The sequence below is a fragment of the Pseudophryne corroboree genome, chromosome 6, assembly GCF_028390025.1.
Source record: "Pseudophryne corroboree isolate aPseCor3 chromosome 6, aPseCor3.hap2, whole genome shotgun sequence".
NCBI lineage: Eukaryota > Metazoa > Chordata > Amphibia > Anura > Myobatrachidae > Pseudophryne > Pseudophryne corroboree.
In genome coordinates this window covers 569765570-569788456 of record NC_086449.1, presented here as the reverse complement: position 1 = coordinate 569788456, position 22887 = coordinate 569765570, and the positions used below count along the sequence as shown (strand labels likewise).

At 48.3% G+C, this 22887-nt stretch overlaps 2 protein-coding genes across 4 annotated transcripts in view; one reads left to right on the top strand and one right to left on the bottom strand.

Annotated features, from left to right (window-relative positions):
- Window positions 1–22887, bottom strand: part of SYCP3 (synaptonemal complex protein 3) — a 596881-nt gene that overhangs the window by 33791 nt on the left and 540203 nt on the right. The window lies entirely within an intron of this gene.
- Window positions 19868–22887, top strand: part of CHPT1 (choline phosphotransferase 1) — a 107369-nt gene continuing 104349 nt past the window's right edge. The window contains exon 1 of one of the 2 annotated variants that reach the window (XM_063927812.1): window positions 19868–20354. In XM_063927812.1, the coding sequence (XP_063783882.1) occupies window positions 20112–20354 (243 nt within the window). In that variant the 5' untranslated portion in view covers window positions 19868–20111. The remainder of the gene's footprint in view (window positions 20355–22887) is intronic. The other variant, XR_010179539.1, reaches the window with a different exon arrangement.

Sequence of the window (22887 nt, the reverse complement as noted above, 5' to 3'; positions counted from 1 at the left end):
GTACCACTTATAATTAATGATGTTGAAAAAAGTGTCAAGGAGCTAAGTGTTCTATATTTTTGCAAAAAAATACACTTACTAACTATTTTGAGTTACTTATCACAAATTTCTAACTTGTTATTTTTTTCACGTTTTTTTGGGTGGCTGCTTGTCCTGCCCTTTGCCTTTAGCACTGTCATGTTGTCATGCTCTGGTGGAGCGTCTTGGTGGTGATGAGGCTGGCGTGATATTTGGAGTAGTCGTACCAGAACTGCTGTTTGTTTGCTGTTGGTGCATGCATCTGAGTGTTTCATTCAGGTTAGCGAGGGTGGCATTGAGTTCACGTGTAGCAGCATTTTGATTGTCTACTATTCGGAATAAACTTTCATTAATCTTTTGATTGTTTTGAAAAATGCTCATATAACTTTGCTGTTGTCTGTGCTGTTCTTCCATTATGTGCTGTAAGTTGCCCATGACCTGTGTAATGTCTGTACGCATGAGTTCCATGGTATTGCCTATTCTGGATGTTTGTTCATTTTGTCTACTCAGATTTTTTGATATTCTTCTGAGGTGAGATGGTAGGCTTGCAAACATTTGTGTCTGCTTACGCAGACAATCTTCATTAGTGGCCTGCTGTCTAGCCCAAAGAGACCAAAACACCTGATCAGGGCCTTGTGTTCCTGGTGTTGTTGGGCTGTATTGTGGTGGTGGTGTGCTTTGCTGTGGTGGTGTACTCACAGGTGCTGGGGGGCTCATTCCTTGCATTAATGGCTGCATTTCTAAGATGTTTGTCTCCTCCATGTCACTGTGTTGCTGTTGTTGCGGAGGGATGCTGTTCCCAGGACTCGAAGCTGAAATGTTAAACAAATCTCCGTTAGCTATCCATATGTTTTATAAATGTAAACAAATCACTACACATGAAACACATGTGATTCACTGTTGCTTACAACTGTTCTGCCTAGCAACATCATCACTCATAGCTTAAATACATACATATGCCTGTTTGTGCAAATGTGTCTGGTTACTTAATTGTGAAAGCAAACACTTTAGTTTTATTGTAGCTCACACATACTCCACCATAAAAACACATTGGAATTCATAATGTGTTACCTTATAGCTTTGTTCAAAAAAACATAGTAATGTTTTTAGATGTATTTTGCAATGATACCTCAAACACACATGTTAAATTTTGAAAAACAACCTTACTTTTTGCAATAAAACCAACATGCTTTTTTGTTGCAGCATCTTATACACAATGTCATACTGTATGGCTCAAGTGGACATACATATCTTTACTGGATGTGGACAAGGCCATTTAGCTTGGATTCCATTTCTGCTTTTACTTACTGCTGTAAGTATTTAAGTTTTTGATGTGTTTTGACTTAATGCGGTTATGAAATTTTAGGATTACGTTCTGATTTGTTTCACATTTTTTTCAGTTTGATACTCACAATCAAGATGAGGGGAGTGTGGATGACGTCTTGGAGGTGTGTCCAAAATTTGAAGTGGGGGTACAGGACATACGGAAGATAATCTTCGTGGCAGGGTAGCCTGCTGTGTTTGGGCCGGGACATACGACCTTGCTTTCTTTTCGGCCACAGGTTTTTTGTGGTGATGTCTTTCAGAAGTGACACTTCTGCTGCTCCATACTTCTTTTGATGTACCTTTTAATGAAAGTGCAATTTTGTTATGGCCATTCCTTTACATGCATACCCTATACTACAATGGACACTTTACCTGCTTCCGCAGCGTCATCATCATCAGATGTGATAGGAGTTACTGGCCGACGAGTAGTACTGCTTTTTTCTAACACTGTATAATTTTTTTTTTTAGCATGCTATTGTGTATCCATCCACCCATTATGCTTATAAACATTTATTCTTTAAGAAATGCTTGGTTTTTATTTAGAAAAAACATAAGGACCGGAAATACAAAAAAAAATAAAAAAATTGACCAAAACACATATGCACTATGGCAACATCAACACAGGAAAACATGTCCAGGACACTGACATAGGCCACAAGTTAAAGAAAAAAAACAAAAAAAACACATCTTCATTTTGTATTGAAAGGATAAATATTACAGATGCAATAAATAAATTGCTTTGTGATGTGGCACTCCAAAGACACATTACCACTATATGAGCCAAAACAAAATGTAGCAATTTTTCAAATAAATTACACTGCAGTGTGGTGTCACGGTACAAATACAAGCAAAAAAAAAACAAAAACAAAAATGTTAATTTAAATTAAAAATTAACATTATCTAATAATGACACTACACATGTAAGTGGTTTCAAAACCACTTTCCAGTACTCCAGCCTCTAACATGACAACCACTGTTTTTTAAACATTGCATATGGATCACTTAAATATAAAACAGTCACAATTTTTTTTTAAAAACGGCCAAAAGGAAAACATTATTGCAGGACAATTCAGAGACACACCAAGTCCAAACTACACATGCAAAATATCTGTCAGAAAAACACATGACATACAATAAAGTAAGATGTTACATTGGCTATTATATAAAACATTACACAAAACAATGTATTTTCTGACACACACTTGAAGATGGGAGTAATATGCAACGTCACATGACACACATTTAAAAAAACACAAAAACCATAGAATGTAAATGCAAATACACATGCTCACCATTCTTCCTGGGCCTATCTGAATCCCGGACATGGGTTGCAGAGACTACTTCAGGAGGTATGACACTCCGTATGGGCTCCTCATACTCCAGATATCTTGCAATATAGGGCTGCCCACCACCGGTTTTCCGAGCCGACTTGGCCTCCTTGGCCATTTTGGACTTGACACGTCGCTTTATGTCATAGTACCGTTTGCGGCACGTGTCCTCCGTCCGCTTGACCACCCCCTCACTATTGACAGCAGCAACAACTTTCGCCCACAACACCGTCTTCCTCCGTGTTGGCACCTTGGCGGACTCAGGGCCAAATAGCTGCCTCTGATACTTCATCAGCTCACGCACCAATGCCACATTTTCAGCAAAACTAAACTATACATTCCGCCCAATCTTCGTAGTGGTGCGTGGCTGCGGAGCACTCTGACTGTCACTATCACTTGAGGCTGCTGCAGCAACCTCACCCACCTCCTCCACCTCACTAACACTCACCTCCTCCACCTGACCGACCTCCTCCCACTCACTCACACCCTCCACCTCACCCACCTCTGAGTCACACATAATTGTGTGTGTAAACAGTTAACACAGGGAAAAAAAAAGACAAACACACTACCACTACACAACACACACACACACACACACACACACACACACACACACACACACACACACACACACACACACGGAACTATAAAGAAAAATAACTTGGACTAAAAATGAGACAAAACCACAAAATACAAGACAACAAGAATGACAAGACAACTTTCAAACACAATACCACAATAAGAAATCGCGACCAAAACTCCTCACCAAACCACAAATTCACCTACCTCCACAGCACAACCTCCCTCCTCCTCACCACTAACTAAACCCACGAGGTGCGGACGGTTTGGGGCGTATTTATATGGTTGCGCACAGACACTCCTACCATCTGAAACACAACCAATCCCAAACGGGGATGAAAATCGAAACTGAAAGTGAAAATGCGGCTGCGGGAAAAAAAAAAAAAACCCTGCCGCGTTTAACTTAGGGGAAAAAACAGCAAATACAACAAAAACACGTACGCAAACGACAATGACGGCCGTAAATGTGCCCAAAAAACACGACTGGCATCGACATCGGAAAACACGACAACCATAAAGTCGACTGCTTCGTAACTTTGCGTATATGGATTCAAAAAGTTGCATTAAAATGCACCCGATACAAAACGAGTTTAAACACTACACAAACCGACTCAAACACGAATATTAGTAAATACTGGCCCAAGTCGCCACTCGGCAAAGCTGTAATGCCGAGACGCCTCAGGCAGCCGCCCAAGAAGATCCCACCTTCCTAGTGGAATGGGCCTTCACCGAATTAGGTAACGGCAATCCAGCCGTAGAATGAGCCTGCTGAATCGTGTTACAGATCCAGCGAGCAATAGTCTGCTTAGAAGCAGGAGCGCCAACCTTGTTGGCTGTATACAGGACAAACAGAGCTTCTGTTTTCCTAATTCGAGCCGTCCTGGCTACATACATTTTTAAGGCCCTGACTACATCCAGGGAGTTGGAATCCTCCAAATCTCCCGTAGCCACAGGCACCACAATAGGTTGGTTCATATGAAAAGAGGAAACCACCTTAGGCAAAAATTGAGAACGAGTTCGCAACTCAGCTCTGTCCACATGGAAAATCAGATAGGGGCTTTTGTCAGATAAAGCCGCCAACTCAGATACCCGCCTTGCAGATGCCAAGGCCTACAACATAACCACTTTCCAAGTGAGATATTTTAATTCCACGGTTTGAAGAGGCTCAAACCAAGGAACTGTAAAACCACGTTAAGGTCCCATGGTGCCACTGGGGGCACAAAAGGAGGCTGGATACGTAGCACTCCCTTCACAAAAGTCTGGACTTCTGGTAGAGAAGCCAATTCCTTCTGAAAGAAAATAGACAGGGCCGAAATCTGTACCTTAATGGAACTTAATTTTAGGCCCAAATTCACTCCAGTCTGTAGGAAGTGGAGAAAACGGCCCAGATGGAATTCCTCCGAAGGAGCATTCTTGGTCTCACACCAAGACACATACTTCCTCCAGATACGGTGAGAATGTTTCGCCGTCACCTCCTTCCTAGCCCTTATCAGAGTAGGAATGACCTCATCCGGAATGCCCTTTTCAGCTAGGATCCGGCGTTCAACCGCCATGCCGTCAAACGCAGCCGCGGTAAGTCTTGGAACAGACAGGGCCCCTGCTGTAACAGGTCCTCCCTGAGAGGAAGAGGCCACGGATCTTCTGTGAGCATTTCCTGTAGCTCCGGATACCAGGCCCTTCGAGGCCAATCTGGAACAATGAGAATTGCCTGTACTCCTTTTTGTCTTATGATTCTCAATATTTTTGAGATGAGAGGAAGAGGAGGGAACACATAGACCGACTGGAACACCCACAGGGTCACCAGGGCGTCCACCGCTACTGCCTGAGGGTCCCTTGACCTGGCACAATACCTCGGGAGCTTTTTGTTGAGGCGTGATGCCATCATGTCTATTTGAGGCAGTCCCCACTGACTTGCAATCTCTGCAAAGACTTCTTGATGAAGTCCCCACTCTCCTGAATGGAGATCGTGTCTGCTGAGAAAGTCTGCTTCCCAGTTGTCCACTCCCTGAAAGACTGCTGTCAGAGCGCTTACATGATTTTCCGCCCAGCGAAGAATTCTGGTGGCTTCTGCCATTGCCACTCTGCTCCTTGTTCCGCCTTGGCGGTTTACATGAGCCACAGCCGTGACGTTGTCTGACTGAATCAGAACCGGTAGGTCGCAAAGAAAAGTCTCCGCTTGACGTAGGCCGTTGTATATGGCCCTTAATTCCAGTACGTTGATGTGCAGACAAGCCTCCTGGCTTGACCACAGACCCTGGAAGTTTCTTCCCTGTGTGACTGCTCCCCAGCCTCTGAGGCTCGCGTCCGTGGTCACCAGAACCCAGTCCTGAATGCTGAACCTGCGACCCTCTAGAAGGTGAGCACTCTGCAGCCACCACAAGAGAGATACCCTGGCCCTGGGGAATAGACTGATCATCTGATGAATATGTAGATGTGACCCGGATCACTTGTCCAGAAGGTCCCACTGAAAGGTCCTCGCATGGAACCTGCCGAATGGAATGGCCTCGTAAGACGCCAGCATCTTTCCCAGAACTCGAGTGCATTGATGGACCGACACCCTTTTTGGCTTTAACAGGTCCCTGACCACGGTCTGGAGTTCCTGGGCCTTTTCCATCGGGAGAAAAACCATTTTTTGGTCCGTATCCAGAATCATGCCTAAGAAAGGCAAACAGGTCGTTGGAACCAACTGTGACTTTGGTAGATTTAGAATCCAGCCGTGCTGTTGCAACACCCTCAGGGAGAGTGACATGCTGTTCAGCAACTGCTCTCTCGATCTCGCTTTTATTAGGAGATCGTCCAAGTACAGGATAATTGTGACACCCTGCTTGCGCAGGAGCACCATCATTTCCGCCATTACCTTGGTGAAAATCCTCGGGGCCGTGGAAAGCCCAAACGGCAACGTCTGAAATTGGTAATGACAATCCTGTACAGCAAATCTCAGGAACGCCTGATGAGGAGGATATATGGGGACATGAAGGTATGCATCCTTTATGTCCAGGGACACCATATAATCCCCCCCTCCAGGCTGGCGATGACCGCTCTGAGCGATTCCATCTTGAATTTGAACCTTTTCAAGTATAGGTTTAAGGATTTTAAATTCAGAATGGGTCTGACCGAACCGTCCGGTTTCGGTACCACAAACAGGGTCGAGTAGTACCCCGTCCCCTGTTGAAGCAGGGGCATCTGGACCACCACTTGTTGAAGACACAGCTTTTGAATTGCCTTTAAAACTACTTCCCTGTCTGGGGAAGAAGCTGGTAGGGCCGCTTTGAAAAACCGGCGAGGAGGCACCTCTTCGAATTCCAGCTTGTAACGCTGGGAAACAATATCTACTGCCCAGGGATCCACTTGTGATTGAATCCAGACATGGCTGAAAAGTCGAAAACGTGCCCCCACTGGGGCGGACTCCCTCAGGGGAGCCCCAGCGTCATGCAGTGGATTTTGTAGAAGCTGGGGAGGACTTCTGTTCCTGGGAACTAGCTGTAGTTGGGAGCTTTTTCCCTCTACCCTTACCTCTGGCGAGAAAGGACGATCCCCGTACTCTATTGGATTTATGCGGCCGAAAGGACTGCATCTGATAATGTGGCATTTTCTTTTGCTGTGAGGAAACATAGGGTAAAAAAGTGGATTTACCTGCAGTAGCTGTGGAAACCAGGTCCGTGAGACCGTCCCTAAATAATTCCTCACCCTTGTAAGGCAAAACCTCCATATGCTTCTTTGAGTCGGCATCACCCGTCCATTGTCGGGTCCACAGGGCTCGCCTAGCAGAAATCGCCATGGCGTTGGCTCTGGAACCCAGTAGGCCAACGTCTCTCTGAGCATCTCTCATATATAGAACAGCATCCTTAATGTGACCCAAGGTCAATAAAACGGTATCCTTATCCAGTGTATCAAGTTCAGCAGACAAGGTATCTGTCCATGCTGCTACAGCGCTACAAACCCAAGCCGACGCTATCGCCGGTCTGAGCAATGTACTAGTATGTGTGTAAATTGACTTCAACGTAGTCTCTTGCCTGCGATCAGCAGGATCCTTGAGGGTTGCAGTATCTTGAGACGTGTCACAACTGAGGGCTGGAGACCGTGACTGGGAGCCTCAGTTGTAGGGGTTGACGGGTACCTGAATGTTGAAGGAGCGATGGGACTCCTGGACATGCGTAAAGACAGTAGCAAGGATGCCCGAAGGCGTGACCACGACAACTGGAAATATCTTTCAGTGATTTTATTAAATGAAAGTCATAAAACGTGCAAAAACAATAGAAAGTCACAAGTGGAAATTTAGGTGTGCAACTGGTTAATACCAGTAACCTGGAATGTAGAGAAAAGTTCTGTAAACTGTAAATGAAGCTAGGGTTCGCTGGAAAATTGAAATAGAAGCTGGAGTGCGCTGGAAAACTGTAGTTGTTGAAGAGTGGCTGCTGGAAAGCCGGAATACAGACACAGGTGAGTAAGGTGATGTTGTAGAGGGTTAATCACAGTGGTGTCGTGTTACACCACCGAGTGTAACACAGAGGAGTCAGGCTTGAATGCAGGAGAGTTCACTGGAGAATCTGTAGAAGACTGCACACAGGAACCACTGGAGATAAATGAAGCACTGACATCTATCTGGCCCAGACACAGGATACTTATACCTGCAGCTATGCAGGCATTGGCTGGGCAATTATGCAGATTTCAGAGCCAGTAGATTGGAGGAGCTGGAACATGTGATTGCATCCAACATGGCTGCGCCCATGCTGGAAGTAAGATGGAAAACCTGGATTGGAACACAATGTAGAAACATAGTAGTAATGGCGGCTCCGGCCGCAGAGGACAGGAGACGCCAAACAACAAGTGCATGCTGAGACACGTGGAAGGCAGCGGAGGCCGCGGAGGGCGTACAACCAGAAGGGAGATAGTGTCTCAGTACTCGGATCGTGACAGTACCCCCCCTTTTAGGAGTGGCCCCAGGTCACTTCTTAAGTTTTCCTGGCCATCTGGAATGGAACTTCTGGATGAAGACTTGTGCCAACTTGGAAGTGGTGAATCCATGACAGAATCCATCGAGGAATGAACCCACGGACGATGAGGAACAGACAAGGAAACCAGTTGCCTAGTGGGTGACTGGCGGGATACTTTGTGCTGGGCAGATTTTGGGCAGGAGGCCACAAATTCAGCAAAGTCCTTTTGTAGGGTCGGCCACCAGTTTGACCTGGAAACGACTTTTAAGGTCTTGCGTATGCCCGCGTGTCCGGCAAAGCGAGAGGAATGTGCCCGATGCAAGAGCTTCCTCCTGAAAGCCGGCTTCACTAAATTTTTCCCTGGCGGGGGCATAGAGTCCATCCTCACTGCGAAGAACGCCACTGGATCAACAATACAATGCTTGACAGTAGACTCAGACTCATTTTCTTGCTCCCGGAAGCGGGAACGGGCATCAGCCTTGTGATTCGGTGACCCTGGACAAAACTGTAGTTTGGAGATTTGGCACGAAGGAGACGGGACATCAGAAGACTTGCGAACTGGAAGCTCTTTTTGGAGACAGGTCTCTGAGCAGGAAGGACCCCATGCCAGGATACGGGTCGACTTCCAATCAACTAGAGGATTATGCAGACGTAGCCATGGAAGGCCTAGGACCACAGGATGGGTGGCCCTGGGGATAACCTGGAAAGAAATCAACTCTGTATGCAGATCCCCTACCTTCAGATGGATAGGTAGGGTCTTGGAGGTAATCACCGCATTAGGAATCCTACTGCCGTCCACGGCAGTTAGAGATATCGGTGATGACAGTCTTTCAGTGGGTAGAGACCACTGCTTAACGAACCTCTCTGTAATAAAGTTTCCGGCTGCTCCAGAATCCAATAAGGCAGCGAGATTCTTAGTACGCTGAGCCACCTGCAGAGAAACGGAGAGATTGCAGTTACTTGGAAATGGAGAGAAATTCGTCACTCCTAGCTGGTCTTCTCCTTAGCTCATCTTTGATACGCTCGGATAGCCCTCCCCAGAAGGCTGCATAAAGAGCGTCATCATTCCAGGAGACTTCAGATGCCAAGGTCTGGAATTGCACCAAATACTGACCAACAGTTCGCGTCCCCTGACGCAGTCGAAGGATCTCTGAAGAAGCTGATGTCACTCGACCTGGCTCATCGAAAATTCGTCTGAACGTTGCCACGAAGTTAGCATAGGATGACAACAGAGCATCAGACCTTTCCCATATAGGTGAGGCCCAGTCTAGAGCGGCACCAGTGAGTAGAGAAATAAGGTATGCCACCTTAATGCGGTCAGTAGGGAAACTGCTGGGTTGCAATTCAAATTGGATCTCGCACTGGTTTAGGAAACCCCTGCAGGCTTTAGGGGATCCATCATATTTAGCAGTAGTCGGCAAGTGAAGATAGGGAGCAGGAACAGGTATGGTGGGTGGGGACACCACCGGAAGTGCTGGAGTCGACACACTGGACGCCCCTAATCCACGGAGGGCCGCTTGAATTTCATCCAGCCGGGAGGAGAGGTCCTGGAGACAGCGAACAACATGACCTTGAGCCGCCTCCTGACGTTCAAGGCGGATTGCCAGTTCTTGTTTCAGCCCATTCGCTTGGGCCTGATCTCCGGCTGGATCCATTTGGTCAGTGCTTACTGTCACAACTGAGGGCTGGAGACCGTGACTGGGAGCCTCAGTTGTAGGGGTTGACGGGTACCTGAATGTTGGAGGAGCGATGGGACTCCTGGACATGCGTAAAGACAGTAGCAAGGATGCCCGAAGGCGTGACCACGACAACTGGAAATATCTTTCAGTGATTTTATTAAATGAAAGTCATAAAACGTGCAAAAACAATAGAAAGTCACAAGTGGAAATTTAGGTGTGCAACTGGTTAATACCAGTAACCTGGAATGTAGAGAAAAGTTCTGTAAACTGTAAATGAAGCTAGGGTTCGCTGGAAAATTGAAATAGAAGCTGGAGTGCGCTGGAAAACTGTAGTTGTTGAAGAGTGGCTGCTGGAAAGCCGGAATACAGACACAGGTGAGTAAGGTGATGTTGTAGAGGGTTAATCACAGTGGTGTCGTGTTACACCACATAGTGTAACACAGAGGAGTCAGGCTTGAATGCAGGAGAGTTCACTGGAGAATCTGTAGAAGACTGCACACAGGAACCACTGGAGACAAATGAAGCACTGACATCTATCTGGCCCAGACACAGGATACTTATACCTGCAGCTATGCAGGCATTGGCTGGGCAATTATGCAGATTTCAGAGCCAGTAGATTGGAGGAGCTGGAACATGTGATTGCATCCAACATGGCTGCGCCCATGCTGGAAGTAAGATGGAAAACCTGGATTGGAACACAATGTAGAAACATAGTAGTAGTGGCGGCTCCGGCCGCAGAGGACAGGAGACGCCAAACAACAAGTGCATGCTGAGACACGTGGAAGGCAGCGGAGGCCGCGGAGGGCGTACAACCAGAAGGGAGATAGTGTCTCAGTACTCGGATCGTGACAAGACGGCAGCGCCAACTTCTTGGATAAGCACGTCAACGCTTTGTCCACTCTGGGAGAGGATTCCCACCGTATTCTGTCCTTAGCCGGGAAAGGATACGCCATAAAAATCCTTTTGGGAATCTGCAGTTTCTTGTCAGGAGTTTCCCAAGCCCTTTCAAACAACTCATTTAGCTCATGTGAAGGGGGGAAAGTAACCTCAGGTTTCTTTTCCTTATACATGCACACCCTCGTGTCTGGGACCGAGGGGTCATCGGTGATATGCAACACATCTTTTATAGCAATAATCATATAATGAATACTTTTTGCCAATTTCTGCTGCAACCTCGTATCATCATAGTCGACACTGGAGTCAGAATCCGTGTCGGTATCCGTGTCTGCCACTGGGGATAGTGGGCGCTTTTGAGACCCCGAAGGGCCCTGCGACATAGTGAAAGGCAGGGATTGACTCCCTGTATTTCCCATGGACTCTGCTTTGTCCAACCTTTTGTGCAATAAATTCACATTTGCGTTTAAAACATTCCACATATCCAACCAATCAGGTGTCGGCGGTGCCGACGGAGACACCACACTCATTTGCTCCACCTCCTCCCTAGAAGAGCCTTCCGCTTCAGACATGCCGACACACACGTACCGACACCCTACACACTCAGGGAAATCTCTAATCTGGAGACAGTTCCCCCAACCAGGCCCTTTGGAGAGACAGAGAGAGAGTATGCCAGCACACACCCAGCGCCAATGACCCTGGAAACACAAGTCCCAGCAATACACAGCGCTTTTTTGTTTTATATATAAATATATTGACTGCGCTCAAATTATGTGCCCCCCCCTCCTTCAAAGCCCTCTGTCACCGTGTTCAGCAGGGGAGAGTCCGGGGAGCCAGCTTCTCAGCAGCGTGCTGTGGAGAAAATGGCGCTGGTTAGTGCTGTGGGATCAAGCTCCGCCCCCTCAGCGGCGGGCTTCGGTCCCGCTCAAAATACCAAAAAACCTGGCAGGGGTTGTATATCATACTGCCACAGCTTGATTATACCTATAATGCCAGCCAAGAGGATTATTGCTGCCCAGGGCGCCCCCCCCCCCCCTGCGCCCTGCACCCATCTGTGCCTGTGTGTGTGCGGGAGCAATGGCGCTGCACGTTACCTCAGTGAAGATCCGAAGTCTTCTGTCGCCTGTGAAGTCTTCTTTCTTCGTATACTCACCCAGCTTCAATCTTCCGGCTCTGCAAGGAGGACGGCGGCGCGGCTCTGGGACGAACGGCAAGGGTGAGACCTGCGTTCCGATCCCTCTGGAGCTAATGGTGTCCAGTAGCCTAAGAAGCAGAGCCTATCACTGAAGTAGGTCTGCTTCTCTCTCCTCAGTCCCACGGCGTAGAGAGCCTGTTGCCAGCAGGACTCCCTGAAAATAAAAAACCTAACAAAATTCTTTATTTACAGAGAAACTCAGGAGAGCTCCCCTGAAAGCACCCAGTCTCCTCTGGGCACAGGATCTAACTGAGGTCTGGAGGAGGGGCATAGAGGGAGGAGCCAGTGCACACCCATTCTAAAGTTTCTTTATAGTGCCCATGTCTCCTGCGGAGCCCGTCTATTCCCCATGGTCCTTACGGAGTCCCCAGCATCCTCTAGGACGTAAGAGAAAATAGGGTAAAACACAGTTAACCCACACAGAGCCCTCTAGGGAGACACAGAGTATAATGGAGCCAGTCACACAGCGCCCCTATAGCTAAAGTACAAGTTTAGCTGGGTCGCAAACTAAGTACCCTAAACAGGGTTTAGTATACCAAATAATGCTCCCCCCTTTGCTATGACCCCCTGATATCGCTGAGGTGCTCTGGAGTACTCGTGGAGGAGCTGCACTTCCCTGCCAGTCTGCCTGTGTATATCTGCAGAGTGAAAATGGTGCTGGTGAGCTGCTGGATCCGCTCATAGTGAAGCCCGCCCCCTTAATGGCGCACGGTCTTCCCCTTTTTGTTTTTTTTATACTGGCTGAGGTAATTTCTGTTCTACAGTGGGTTAAAACCCCTGTGGAATTGCTGCCAGTGTGGGTATATGTGTATTGTGGCTTCAGCTCGCCCCTCACAGCAGAACACACAGCACCCTGTATGCCTCTGAAGCCTGGGGCCACAGCCTGTCAGCGCTGCGCTCCTACCCCTTGTGCCGCCATTACAGCCGGCGACCCGCTAACTGGGACGCCGGCTACCTACTCACCACTTTTCTTACTTTTGGCTCTGTTAGGGGAGGTGGCGTGCTGCCGGTCTGTACGCTCGCCGTGGTGGGGCTTGCGAATAGGACCCTCAGGAGCTCAGTGTCCTGTCAGCAGGGAACGGTACCATTAACCCTAGGGAGGTTGGGCCGTTACCCTCCTAAGTCCCACGAAGCAGACAGTCTGGTGCCAGCCAGACCTGCCTGAAAACAATAAAAAGGAAAATAAATGCAGAAAACTCTTCAGGAGCTTCCCAAGTGTGACCAGCTCCTCCGGGCACATTTTCTAAACTGAGTCTGGTAGGAGAGGCATAGCCCACACTGTCAATTTCTTAAAGTGCCCATGGCTCCTAGTGCACCCGTCTATACCCCCATGCAGGGCCGGTTCTGGGGCTCTGTGCGCCCCGGGCGGCACTAGGGGGCGTGGCTTCATAGAGGGGGCGTGGTCATTTACGCCCCCTGTACAGACTGAAATGATGTGCGGTGCGCGATGACGTCATCGTGCACCGCACAGCAAAGGTCCTCTCCACGAAGGGAAACTAGACGCGTAGCGTCTAGTTCCCTTCGTGGAGAGGACCTTTGCTGTGCGGTGCACGATGACGTCATCGCGCACCGCACAGTAAAGGACCTCTCCACGAAGGGAAACTAGACGCATACGCGTCTAGTTTCCCTTCACAGCGGCAGCGGGGGGCACAGCAGCAGCGGATCTTGCCCTGGTGCGGCGCCCTCTGGATGGCGCCCTGCGCCTCCGGAAGGCGGCGCCCCGGGCAAAAGTCCTGCTTGCCCGTGGCAAGATCCGCTACTGCCCCCATGGTACTAATGTGGACCCCAGTATCCTCTAGGACGTAAGAGAAATTAGATTATAGGAACACCATCTAACATACAAATAATAACGGTATTCTGCAGTTGGGTAATTTTGGGGTAATTTTCAGAGACAACTCTAAAAACCAGTATCTAGTTCAGATATGCACTATGATATGGTGACAACGATAATAATAATAAGAATTTACTTACCGATAATTCTATTTCTCGGAGTCCGTAGTGGATGCTGGGGTTCCTGAAAGGACCATGGGGAATAGCGGCTCCGCAGGAGACAGGGCACAAAAAAGTAAAGCTTTTACCAGATCAGGTGGTGTGCACTGGCTCCTCCCCCTATGACCCTCCTCCAGACTCCAGTTAGGTACTGTGCCCGGACGAGCGTACACAATAAGGGAGGCAATTTGAATCCCGGGTAAGACTCATACCAGCCACACCAATCACACCGTACAACTTGTGATCTAAACCCAGTTAACAGTATGATAACAGAAAGAGCCTCTTAAAGATGGCTCCTTAACAATATAACCCGAATTTGTTAACAATAACTATGTACAGTATTGCAGATAATCCGCACTTGGGATGGGCGCCCAGCATCCACTACGGACTCCGAGAAATAGAATTATCGGTAAGTAAATTCTTATTTTCTCTATCGTCCTAAGTGGATGCTGGGGTTCCTGAAAGGACCATGGGGATTATACCAAAGCTCCCAAACGGGCGGGAGAGTGCGGATGACTCTGCAGCACCGAATGAGAGAATTCCAAGTCCTCTTTTGCCAGGGTATCAAATTTGTAGAATTTTACAAACGTGTTTTCCCCCGACCACGTAGCTGCTCGGCAGAATTGTAATGCCGAGACCCCTCGGGCAGCCGCCCAAGATGAGCCCACCTTCCTTGTGGAATGGGCCTTAACAGATTTAGGCTGTGGCAGGCCTGCCACAGAATGAGCAAGTTGAATTGTGTTACAAATCCAACGAGCAATCGTCTGCTTAGAAGCAGGGGCACCCAACTTGTTGGGTGCATATAGTATCAACAGCGAGTCAGATTTTCTGACTTCAGCCGTCCTTGAAATGTATATTTTTAAGGCTCTGACAACGTCCAACAACTTGGAGTCCTCCAAGTCGCCAGTGGCCGCAGGCACCACAATAGGTTGGTTCAGGTGAAACGCTGATACCACCTTAGGGAGAAAATGCGGACGAGTCCTCAGTTCTGCCCTATCCGAATGGAAGATTAGATAAGGGCTTTTATAAGATAAAGCCGCCAATTCAGATACTCTCCTGGCGGAAGCCAGGGCCAGTAACATAGTCACTTTCCATGTGAGATATTTAAAATCCACCTTTTTCAATGGTTCAAACCAATGGGATTTGAGGAAATCTAAAACTACATTTAGATCCCACGGTGCCACCGGAGGCACCACAGGAGGCTGTATATGCAGTACTCCTTTAACAAAAGTCTGTACCTCAGGAACTGAGGCCAATTCTTTTTGGAAGAATATTGACAGGGCCGAAATTTGAACCTTAATAGATCTCAATTTGAGACCCCTAGACAATCCTGATTGTAGGAAATGTAGGAAACGACCCAGTTGAAATTCCTCCGTCGGAACACTCCGATCCTCGCACCACGCGACATATTTTCGCCAAATGCGGTGATAATGTTTCGCGGTGACTTCCTTCCTTGCCTTAATCAAGGTAGGAATGACTTCTTCTGGAATGCCTTTCCCTTTTAGGATCTGGCGTTCAACCGCCATGCCGTCAAACGCAGCCGCGGTAAGTCTTGAAAGAGACAGGGACCCTGTTGTAGCAGGTCCCTTCTCAGAAGTAGAGGGCACGGGTCGTCCGTGACCAACTCTTGAAGTTCCGGGTACCAAGTCCTTCTTGGCCAATCCGGAGCCACTAGTATTTCTTACTCCTCCTCACCGTATAATCTTCAATACCTTTGGTATGAGAGGCAGAGGAGGAAACACATATACTGATTTGTACACCCAAGGTGTTACCAGTGCGTCCACAGCTATTGCCTGTGGATCTCTTGACCTGGCGCAATACTTGTCCAGTTTCTTGTTGAGGCGAGACGCCATCATGTCTACCATTGGTCTTTCCCAACAGTTTATTAGCATGTGGAAGACTTCTGGATGAAGACCCCCCTCTCCCGGGTGTATATCGTGTCTGCTGAGGAAGTCTGCTTCCCAGTTGTCCACGCCCGGGAGGAACACTGCTGACAGTGCTATTACGTGATTCTCCGCCCAGCGAAGAATCTTGGCAGCTTCTGCCATTGCACTCCTGCTTCTTGTGCCGCCCTGTCTGTTTACATGGGCGACCGCCGTGATGTTGTCCGACTGAATCAACACCGGTTTTCCTTGCAGGAGTGGTTCCGCCTGGCTTAGAGCATTTTAGATTGCTCTTAGTACCAGAATGTTTATGTGAATAGACTTTTCCAGGTTCGTCCATACCCCCTGGAAGTTTCTTCCTTGTGTGACTGCTCCCCAACCTCTCAGGCTGGCGTCCGTGGTCACCAGGATCAAATCCTGTATGCCGAATCTGCGGCCCTCCAATAGATGAGCCTTTTGCAACCACCACAGAAGATATACCCTTGTCCTTGGCGACAGGGTTATTCGCAGGTGCATCTGAGGATGCGACCCTGACCATTTGTCCAACAGATCCCTTTGGAAAATTCTTGCATGGAATCTGCCGAATGGAATTGCTTCGTAAAAAGCCACCATTTTTCCCAGGACTCTTGTGCATTGATGTACAGACACCTTTCCTGGTTTTAGGAGGTTCCTGACAGGTCGGATAACTCCTTGGCTTTTTCCTCGGGAAGAAAAACCTTTTTCTGAACCGTGTCCAGAATCATCCCTAGGAACAGCAGACGTATCGTCGGAAAACAGCTGCGATTCTTGGAATATTTAGAATCCAGTCGTGCCGTCGAAGAACTACTTTAGATAGTGCTCTTCCGACCTCCAACTGTTCTCTGGAACTTGCCCTTTTTAGGTCGTGCAAGTAAGGGATAATTTAGATGCCTTTTTTCTTTGAAGAAACATCTTTTCGGCCATTACCTTGGTAAAAAGGCCCGGGGTGCCGTGGATAATTCAAACGGCATCGTCTGAAACTGATATTGACAGTTCTGTACCACGAACCAGAGGTACCCTTGATGAGAAGGACAAATTTTGGACATGGAGGTAATCCTTGATGTCCAGGGACACCATATAGTCCCCTTTTTTCCGGTTCGCTATCACTGCTCTGAGTGACTTTATCTCGATTTGAACCTTTTATGTAAGTGTTCAAAACATTTTAGATTTAGACTATGTGTCACCAAGCCGTCTGGCTTCAGTACCACAATATAGTGTGGAAAAATAATACCCTTTTCCTTGTCGTAGGAGGGGTACTTTGATTATCACCTGCTGGATATACAGCTTGTGAATTGTTTCCAATGCTGCCTCCCTGTCGGAGGGAGCCGTTGGTAAAGCAGACTTCAGGAAGCTGCGAGGAGAAGATGTCTCGACTCTCCAATCTTTACCCCTGGGATAATACTCGTACGATCTAGGGGTCAACTTGCGAGTGATCCCACTGCGCCCTGAGACTCTTGAGACTACCCCCCCACCTTGAGTCCGCTTGCACGGCCCCAGCGTCATGCTGAGGACTTGGCAGACGCGGTGGAGGGCTTCTTTTCCTGGGAAAGGGCTGCCTGCTGCAGTCTACTTCCCTTACCTCTATGTCTGGGCAGATATGACTGGCCTTTTGCCTGCATGCCCTCATGGGAAAGGAAAGATTGAGGCTGAAAAGACGGTGTCTTTTTTAGCTGAGATGTAACTTGGGGTAAAAAAGGTTGGATTTCCCAGCTGTTGCTGTGGTCCCCAGGTCCGATGGACCGACCCCCAAATAACTCCTTCCCTTTATACAGCAATACTTCCATCTGCCGTATGGGATCTGTATCACCTGACCACTGTCGTGTCCCTGACATCTTCTGGGAGATATGGACAACGCACTTATCTTGATGCCAGAGAGCAAATATCCCTCTGTGCATCTCACATACATATATATAGAATGCATCCTATTAAATGCTCTACATGAATAAAATATTTTCAGTCAGGGAATCCGACCAAGCCAACCCAGCACTGCATCTCCAGGCTGATGGCGATCGCTGGTCGCAGTATAACCACCGTATGTGTGTATATACTTTTTAGGATATTTTTCCAGCTTCCTATCAGCTGGCTCCTTGAGGGCGGCCGTATCTGGAGACGGTAACGCCACTTGATAAGCGTGTGAGCGCCTTATCACCCTAAGGGGTGTTTCCCAACGTACCCTAATTTCTGGCGGGAAAGGGTATAACGCCAATATTTGCTATCGGGGTAACCCTACGCATCATCACACACTTCATTTTATTTTATCTGATTCAGGAAAAACTACAGGTAGTTTTTTCACTCCCACATAATACCCTTTCTTGTGGTACTTGTAGTATCAGAAACACGTAACACCTCCTTCATTGCCCTTAACGTGTGGCCCTAATGAGAAATACGTTTGTTTATTCACCGTCGACACTGTATTCAGTGTCCGTGTCTGTGTCTGTGTCGACCGACTGAGGTAAATGGGCGTTTTTAAAACCCCTGACGGTGTTTCTGAGACGCCTGGACCGGTCCTAATAGATTGTCGGCCGTCTCATGTCGTCAACCGACCTTGCAGCGTGTTGACATTCTCACGTAATTCTCTAAATAAGCCATCCATTCCTGTGTCGACTCCCTAGAGAGTGACATCACCATTACAGGCAATTTCTCCGCCTCCTCACCAACATCGTCCTCATACATGTCGACACACACGTACCGACACACAGCACACACACCGGGAATGCTCTGACAGAGGACAGGACCCACTAGCCCTTTGGGGAGACAGAGGGAGAGTCTGCCAGCACACACCAAAAACGCTATAATTATATAGGGACAACCTTATATAAGTGTTTCTCCCTTATAGCATCTTTTATATATATACAATATCGCCAAAATCAGTGCCCCCCCTCTCTGTTTTAACCCTGTTTCTGTAGTGCAGTGCAGGGGAGAGCCTGGGAGCCTTCTCTCCAGCTTTTCTGTGAGAGAAAATGGCGCTGTGTGCTGAGGAGATAGGCCCCGCCCCTTTTTCGGCGGCCTCGTCTCCCGCTATTTTTGAAGTTAGGCAGGGGTTAAATATCTCCATATAGCCTCTGTGGGCTATATGTGAGGTATTTTTTGCCTCTAATAAGGTTTTTATTTGCCTCTCAGAGCGCCCCCCCCAGCGCTCTGCACCCTCAGTGACTGTTGTGTGAAGTGTGCTGAGAGGAAAATGGCGCACAGCTGCAGTGCTGTGCGCTACCTTTATGAAGACTCAGGAGTCTTCAGCCGCCGATTTTGGACCTCTTCTCTCTTCAGCGTCTGCAAGGGGGCCGGCGGCGCGGCTCCGGTGACCATCCAGGCTGTACCTGTGATCGTCCCTCTGGAGCTAGTGTCCAGTAGCCAAGCAGCAAATCCACTCTGCACGCAGGTGAGTTCACTACTTCTCCCCTAAGTCCCTCGTTGCAGTGATCCTGTTGCCAGCAGGACTCACTGTAAAGTAAAAAACCTAAGCTAAACTTTCTCTAAGCAGCTCTTTAGGAGAGCCACCTAGATTGCACCCTTCTCGTTCGGGCACAAAATCTAACTGGAGTCTGGAGGAGGGTCATAGGGGGAGGAGCCAGTGCACACCACCTGATCTGGTAAAAGCTTTACTTTTTTGTGCCCTGTCTCCTGCGGAGCCGCTATTCCCCATGGTCCTTTCAGGAACCCCAGCATCCACTTAGGACGATAGAGAAAATACTACACTGGCAGATAACCCTGAACATTGGGGGTAATTCCAAGTTGATCGCAGCAGGAAATTTTTTAGCAGTTGGGCAAAACCATGTGCACTGCAGGGGAGGCAGATATAACATTTGCAGAGAGAGTTAGATTTGGGTGGGTTATTTTATTTCTGTGCAGGGTAAATACTGGCTGCTTTATTTTTACACTGCAATTTAGATTGCAGATTGAACTCACCACACCCAAATCTAACTCTCTCTGCACATGTGATATCTGCCTCCCCTGCAGTGCACATGGTTTTGCCCAACTGCTAAAAAATTTCCTGCTGCGATCAACTTGGAATTACCCCCATAATATGCACATATGCTAGTAAAGTCCACACACCACACAGATGTCCCTGTTCATGTGTAGCTGTGATGCAACTGTTTACACTGAGCAACTGATTAATCGTCAGCAGCGGCTCTGCTCTTCCGGGATACTGCTCCTGGTCCGGCCCCCTGATCCTGCTGCTGCCTGGGACGTACGGCGCCTGTTCCCAAACAGGAAGGAGCGCTCAGCGCAGGCGGCCGGGTGGTCTGCAGGCGCAGCAGGAGGAGAGGATGGCCGGTGTCCTGTGTCTGCCGGAGCCCCTCACGGCCCTGCAGCTGCGGCGGCTGGAGGAGCACAAGTACAGCGTCTCCGGCTGCTCCCTGCTGGAGCCCTACATGCAGATCTATTGGAACTGGCTGGTGACGAAGGTGCCACTATGGATGGCACCCAACACTATCACCATGGTGGGATTAGTGATGAATGTAGCTACCACCCTCATCCTCGTCTACTACTGTCCCACGGCCACCGAGGAGGTAGGTGTCTGCGAGTGGCCGGCTGGGCGCCACTTATATTCTGTGCTCTGTCTCACAGTGGGTATATATATATATATATATATATATATATATATATCAGTGCAGCTATGCACTACCTATATGCACAGTATATACAGGGAGTTGGATTACTTTGGCAAGTAGCCAGACTCCATTCATTACATTGTTTGCCTTCCATGTTGTATCACCTGATAATGTGACATTCTGCCACCTCAGCATTTATCTGACATGTCACAAGATCCCAGTTGCTATGAGTATTACAATAAGCCAGTTCAATCAGTATTTACTCCTGCAGTGACCCTTCTTCTGCCCCTTTATGTTTATTTATATTGTAAGCTTTTATCTTTATTACTAACTAGTTACCAGCATGTCAAAATTAATGTCAGCATCAGCGGCTGTGCGCACCGGCACAAAGCAACACTTAAATTGTTCCGTTGGGCGCCATGTAGTAGCCGCCGGCGCGCAAAACACTTGAATTCTCCCCATTGAGGTGAGGAGCAGCGTTAGCCTTTTATGAAGTAGGATGTGAGCTTTTCACCACTGTGTTCATTTTATAGCGAACTGAAGAAGACAAACGTCTTAGCACAATTGTGTTTCTTGCTTCTAATAACGAATTAGGTAATATTGTATGGTATGTTACATATTCTCTGTAGGTAATGTACCTGACAGATTACCTAATGTGCACAAGTGGGATAATTATATGGCTGATCACCACTGGTAACTCAACACTATCACCATGGTGCTGTTAACCTCTGGTTGTGTGAGGGTAATACCCCTTTCACACCGCAACTTGTACCCGGTAATTTGCCGTTTTTACTGGCTTCCTAAACGGTTCGAGCTGCGATGTGAAAGGGTCACCTTCAATTTACCGTTTACAAAATACCGGTATTTTGAAACGGTAAAAAAGCAGGGTCCTACCCGTTTTAGACCCGTTTAATTGTGCAGTGTGAAAGGGTCTGAAACGGTATTTGCAAGCCCCAGAAGGTGATAGGCTGTCTCCATGTGTGATCTCACCAGGCAGAAGCAGGAAATAAACATTTAAAATGATAACCACTGTTTTGTATGGGTGAAACGGGTTCAGTGTGCAAGGTACCAAAACGGTAATGAAATGGTAATATACTGGTTACAACATGCAATGTGAAGGGGGTTTAACTGCTCAGACCCGTTTTAAGAACCGTTTAAAGAACCGTTTCAAAAGCAGGTTTGTGGAAGGCATTGATTGCATGTAACCACTTGATCATTGGGGGGCACTCCACTTACCTCAGTGCAGTGAATGTGAGTAATGCGGCATTCAGATCGCAAATGCCGGATCCTACCCGGTAAGAGAAACGTGTACTTACCAGGTGGGATCCGGCATTTGCGCTCCGTTGCTGGCTTTCCGACCCGGCAATATACCGGGTCGGTTGCTATAGCAGCGGAGGGCGCAGCTGGGGTGGAGGCGGCGCCGGGAGATGAGCTCATCTCCTGCGCCGCCTCTGCCTATGCTGTGAGTGGGAGCCGTGTCGCATCGCAACAGACTCTCTGCAGCGTGGGACTGATGGGAGAGAAGCAGCCCGACTCACTGAAGATAGGTCCTGCTTCTTAGGCTACTGGACACCATTAGCTCCAGAGGGATCGTACACAGGATCTCACTCTTTGTCGTCCGATCCCGAAGCCGCGCCGCCGTCCCCCTCGCAGAGCCGGAAGACAGAAGCCGGTGACAGAAGCAAGAAGACTTCAAAAGCGGCGGCAGAAGACTCCAGTCTTCAAACTGAGGTAGCGCACAGCACTGCAGCTGTGCGCCATTGCTCCCACATTAAACCCACACACTCCGGTCACTGTAGGGTGCAGGGGGGGGGGGGGGGCGGCGGCGGCCCTGGGCAGCAATTAGGAACCTCTTGGCAAAAAGTAGCATATATACAGTTGGGCACTGTATATATGCATGAGCCCCCGCCATTATTTTACACACAAACGTGGGACAGAAGCCTGCCGCTGAGGGGGTGGAGCTTCTTCCTCAGCACTCACCAGCGCCATTTTCTCTCCACAGCTCCGCAGAGAGGAAGCTCCCCAGGCTCTCCCCTGCAGAAACACGGTAGAAAGAGGGTAAAAAGAGAGGGGGGCACATAATTTAGGCGCAAAAAGCTTTATATACAGCAGCTACTGGGTTAACACTAAGTTACTGTGTGATTCCTGGGTCAATAGCGCTGGGGTGTGTGCTGGCATACTCTCTCTCTGTCTCTCCAAAGGGCCTTGTGGGGGAACTGTCTTCAAAAAGAGCATCCCCTGTATGTGTGTGGTGTCGGTACGCTTGTGTGGACATGTTTGACGAGGAAGGCTATGTGGAAGCAGAGCGGGAGCAAATGAATGTGGGGTCACCGCCGACGGCGCCGACACCTGATTGGATGGATATGTGGAAGGTTTTAAATGATAATGTTAATTCCTTGAATAAAAGGTTGGATAAAGTTGAAACCTTAGGACAGTCAGGGTCTCAGCCCATGCCTGATCCTATGTCGCCGAGGCCGTCAGGGTCTCGGAA